Genomic DNA, 5087 nt, shown 5'->3' with positions numbered 1-5087 from the left:
GTTTGTTTAGGTTGACAGACTGTTATCGTAATTTGAAGAAACTTTTTCAACATCTCGATCTGAAGTATTCCAGAAGCTGTTTTGTAGGTATTTTCTCATTCTTAACAAAACTCATCGAAATGATTTTCCCTAGACTTCGGTTGCTGTCATATTTTCATTCGCTGTCATATTTTCATTTGCTGTCATATTTTCATTTGCTGTCATATTTTCATTTGCTGTCATATTTTCATTTGCTGTCATATTTTCATTTGCTGTCATATTTTCATTTGCTGTCATATTTTCATTTGCTGTTATATTTTCATTTGCTGTTATATTTTCATTTGCTGTTATATTTTCATTTGCTGTTATATTTTCATTTGCTGTTATATTTTCATTTGCCATCATATTTTCATTTGCAATCTGTATAGTTTCGTTTTTTCACACCACTTTCTCTCGTTTTAATCTTCATCGATGGATTTGCAGATGTAGTTCTGGCAGTTCAGACATCTATTTGGCTCTGTTCCGTGAACTGTTTAGATGGGCGTATCTATTGAAAAAGAAACTAATCATCATATGTATCACACCCGTGAAGCATTCCGATAATGACTAGCGATAAAACTTGAAACATAGAAAGGAAGAATGCCAAATTATGAATAATGATATGAGTGCGTGATTTATAACGTTCGATACATCTGTGATTCGATTATAGTAAAATCAAATTGAGAACAAATCAATCTATCGTGATGATTTTTTATACATACCCGCATTTGATGTGTTCTACAACATTCACATTATAGAACACCCACTTCTGTGAGACCATTCGCTTCACTAGAATTTTTCTAGTTACATTTGCGGTTTGCACAATGAGAGATCCAGAGTTACGATCAATTGGAAAGCACCGTTTGACAAAGATCGACGATGGCATAAAGTTTAACGACGGTGACAGTTTAATCAGCATATCGCGTGGCTGTAGAAGATCGTACTTCATCATTTTCTCATGTATTAATCTAGCGGCCTTCTTTTCTTCTTGACTCTCTAGAAATTGTAAAAGATAGCAGTTCAAAATAATGTAATCAAACACAAAACGTGCAATAGTACTTTTTACAAACTAAAAAACAAAATTGTTTTTCATAAATGTGACCGGTTGGAAGCTAATGATTGACATAAATACCGAATGAGGAAGAGACGGGGGAGAGGGTAACACGACTGTAGAAAAATAAAATAAATTACAACTGTAATTGTAAGTCAAGAAGACTATTAAAAAAGGTTTTTATTGACGGGAATGTGCTTTGGATTTAAAAAAATCGGCTGCATGTCGCAGAGCCTGGTATCTGCCAAACGGTACCATATATTTATGTACCATATATATAAATTATCTTATCTACCATATTCTTTGCCAAATTGACTCGTCTGCGATGAACAGTATGTTTTTTTCCTGAAGTCTTGTAGCCATCTACCAAAGGGTTCTATGTACTCACCGATGAGGGTGAATGAACGATCGTCCTCTATAGAATTCAGTTTCTCGCATTGGTCAATGCAACCGTGCACTACTAAAACTGTCATTAGAAACCAAAAGCCTAAGTAGACCTGCATGGCTCTAGATTTGAAATGAAATTATGATATATCCCGGTAACCAATGTGATTAGACGAACCAAGAGTGACGGACTAAAGCTTCTCCGTCAATAACTGTATTTATATATCCAACCTTATGCTCAATATAAACCAATGACGCGATATTAACCACGCAACCGGATTTCCATAAACTATACTATAAATATACGCAAAAGAATCAAACATTTCCGTATCTTAATTTGTCCTTCTTGAAACTCACCGATTTATCAACAGAAACCGGAAACAGTAGACAATGGTTCAGCCAACCAGGAAGTTGCATCCTCGGACCTGTTACATTTCATACTATATGGTTCAGATCAAGTACAGGGTGTCCAGCGACACGGAACTTGAAAATTCTCGCGTTTTCCCTAACATTCATAACATTTTTTTGAGCTGCATAACTACTGAATAATCTTTTTTCTTTTTTTTTCAACAGTAATCTTTAAATACGCACGACACTTATTGTCAATAATATGCTCGCAGATGAACATAAATACCCGAATCAGTTGGATTTCCCGAAAAAAGAGTTGAGCATTCCTGTGTCCTGTTTAAAACACGCATCTACGGCAGATATAGGCATATGAGGTGTGGTGAGGAAATTGACGCGGAAAAAGGAAAAACTTTCACATAGCTCATACTTTTTTTATCCGAGGAGTTGCGGAATCCAAGTGACGGATTTACGTCAGTCATACAGGCTGGAGCGGATGTGGGAGTCCTGAATAGCCTACTCACTAAAACCACCACCTCTTGCGCAACCGCCCCCAGCCGGGAACTACGTTAATATTACTTCTAGCTGGGCACTTGGTCCGTGTACGTCACGTCACGCTAAGCAGCCGTCCGCGTTCTTTCGTCGTAAGATGGTCTCTGTGGGGGTGGCAACGAGTTGTCACTGCTGTTCCCCGTGGAGCATATCACCTCGACAATGTTGTCGGGAGTTATGCTTCCCACGATCGTCTCTGCCGTAGATCCTCTTGCGTTCGAAAGCAAGAAAATCTATGGGAATCACGCCAGCAACCACCAGATTGGCCTGAGCTGACGGAGTCCGGTAGGAGCCGGCGATCCTCAACGCGCTCCGTCTCTATACAGTCATCATGGCGCCATGGCGTGACATATTTCTTTGCCTTCAGGGAATCTGCCCAGATCTCCGCCCCGTAGAGCGGAATCGAGTGCATCGTCGACATCACAGTCTCAGTTTCCCCGGCCTCGGTCCGTTCGTGTTCGCCATCAGGCAGCTTATGGGTGCTATCCTTCCGGCCGCCATCCGGGCTGTCCTCTGTATGTAAGGTCAGAAGGTCATCTTCGTATCTAGGGTCACCTCCAAGTACTTGCTTCACCCCTGGTCTCGATCCCGTCTATCTCAACCGTCATCCGTAGTCTGGTCGGTATACGTTTTGTGATGAGAAGCACTAGTTCTTTCCGTCTTCTCTGTAGCGAGGTGCAGTCCGTGGTCAATCGTCGACCGTCCGACTCATCGCTTGATTTAGTTTGTACTGCGCCAGATCCGGAGAGCGCTCGATTATCACCGCCGCCACGTCATCAGCGTAAGCGACTAGGCGAACACAGATCGGGAGCTCCAATCTGAACAGGCTGTCATAGATCCCGTTCCAGAAGTCGAGTCCCAGTATGGAACCTTGGGCGACCCTCGCTGTGATCTCTCGCTTCACTTGACCTTGGATTGTTTTGTATATCAGTCGTCTGTTTTGAAGGTAGTCCTTATAAACCCGGAGCAGGTACGATAGGACCCAAAAGTCGCCTCTCAACGCCTCCAGGATGTCCATCCACCTAGCCGAGTTGTAGGCGTTCTTTACGTCGAGTGCCACCAGCAGCGCGATAGGTCGCGCAGCGTGGCAATGTCCGTCTGTTGATCGGAAGGAGTCTACCACCTCTTGGATCGCTTCAATCGTCGATCGACCCCTCCGGAAGCCGAACTGCTGCTGATTCGAGAGGCCTCCCTCGTACTGAGTTGCGTCCATGAGTCGTGGTCGAAGTAGCTGTTCGTACAGTTTTCCTGTCGTATGCAGCAGGCTCAGCGGCCGGTAGGCCGACGGCGTGCTGGGGTCACCTTTACCCTCAGGGATAAGGAGGAACAGCCCCGCCACTTTCCAGCGGTTACTGAAGGTCCCTGTAGTTAGGCACGTGTTGTACGGGTCGAGAAGTATCTCCGTCCTCAGGCTGGCCATCAGCCGGAAAACCTCCGCCGAGACCCCATCGGACCCTGGCCCCTCTTCATCGCCTTGGTCACTCCAACGAGCCCCTCAGCGGTAAAGACTGGGGTCGCCGCCGTCTCGTCGTAGTCCGTCGCGTTCATACGCGTCGGGTGTGTCGGAAACAGTCCGTCGACGATGCGTCATACGTGACTCATATTTATCAATAACATAATTAGATGAGTTATTACAGGATCAAACGAACCAACTTGTAAGTGAAGTTCGATCTTAATTGTATGTAGCGCCTCTTCCTCAAGATCAGAATGTAGTGCCCCTACTATGCACCGATGTCGCCACAATCTTTATAGTTCAAGTTTTTTGTTCCGGTCCCATTCGATGTATATTCCGGTACGCAACTCATTCTTCTTCTTTGTGCCGATCACGAGACACGTTTACTCAGAAATTGGAAAAGGAAAAAAAAAGAGAAATGGGATAAAGAAACACAGGCATCGCTCGTCGGCCGACGAGGATCGAAAGAAACTACAAGATCGAATCGAATGGCTGGAGAAACAATTCCGAAAGCAAATGGACGGAAACCATGAAGACAAGCATGCAAGCAAGATGTCTGCAACATCGTATGTGTACATAACCCTGTACATTATGCCATGCGGATTCTGTCTCACGATCGTCCAACGGTCGCGAGTGTAAGATCCGCCGGCCATATACAATATTTCACGTAGCGGATGCAACCGACTCGTGGAAGCGATTCACCTCAGATTCTTTATAGACAAGAGACAAATATAAATAAGCCGATTTATTTTGTTTTTGTTCTCTTCTCGCTTTAACGTGCGATAGAAGACGGGGTTCGACACAGAGTCCCGGTTGCTGTATGAAATTCCGGTATAAGTCTCGTATTTTCAAGGGCACTTCTGAAACCCCGTGTAATTTTTCCAGGAATTCCCCCGATCAGTGGACACAAACTATCAGATCGCTGTGGTTTTCATTTTCCTTTCCAAGTTTTCACACTACGGGATATTGTCTTCATTCACAGTTAAAGTGCGATCTGTTTGAGTAACCCGAAGTTTTCCGGGAAATGGTTTGGCGGCGGTGCTCTGTAGGATGCCTAATTGGTTCGTACTGTTGGTGAACTAAAGACACACGTGACGGACAGTGATGTTCCAAGTTCTGACAGAGGCTCGAACGACAGGCTCGGTGCGGAGTATGAAGTTCTGCATCCTGATGGATGACGTCAAGGAGGCAAAGTGAGGCCAAGTGAGGCAAAGTGAAGCAAAGTGAGGCAAAGTGAGGCAAAGTGAGGCCAAGTGAGGCCAAGTGAATCCCAAACACGAAAAC

The 5087-nt window shown here is 44.3% G+C and overlaps 1 protein-coding gene across 5 annotated transcripts; it reads right to left on the bottom strand.

The window, feature by feature from the left end:
* Positions 1–362: 362 nt before the first annotated feature.
* Positions 363–3206, bottom strand: LOC124183903. Of its 5 annotated transcripts, none has more exons than XR_006871085.1 (4): positions 2229–3206; positions 1811–1878; positions 741–1014; positions 363–526 (listed from the first exon to the last, which is right to left on the bottom strand). XR_006871085.1 is itself a non-coding variant. In XM_046573070.1 (4 exons), the coding sequence occupies exons 2-4, from the start codon at positions 1570–1572 to the stop codon at positions 487–489; spliced, it is 429 nt and encodes a 142-aa protein (XP_046429026.1). In that variant the 5' UTR covers positions 1573–1878; positions 2229–3206; the 3' UTR covers positions 363–486. The 5 variants fall into 5 exon arrangements, 4 of the variants coding, with proteins under 4 accessions (XP_046429026.1, XP_046429034.1, XP_046429044.1 ...); XM_046573070.1 differs by having other exon boundaries at positions 1458–1878; XM_046573078.1 differs by lacking the exon at positions 2229–3206 and having other exon boundaries at positions 741–807; positions 862–1014; positions 1458–2165.
* Positions 3207–5087: the final 1881 nt, after the last annotated feature.

Source organism: Neodiprion fabricii, chromosome 1 (genome assembly GCF_021155785.1).
Source record: "Neodiprion fabricii isolate iyNeoFabr1 chromosome 1, iyNeoFabr1.1, whole genome shotgun sequence".
Lineage (NCBI taxonomy): Eukaryota > Metazoa > Arthropoda > Insecta > Hymenoptera > Diprionidae > Neodiprion > Neodiprion fabricii.
This window is presented reverse-complemented; position numbering and strand designations above follow the sequence as displayed.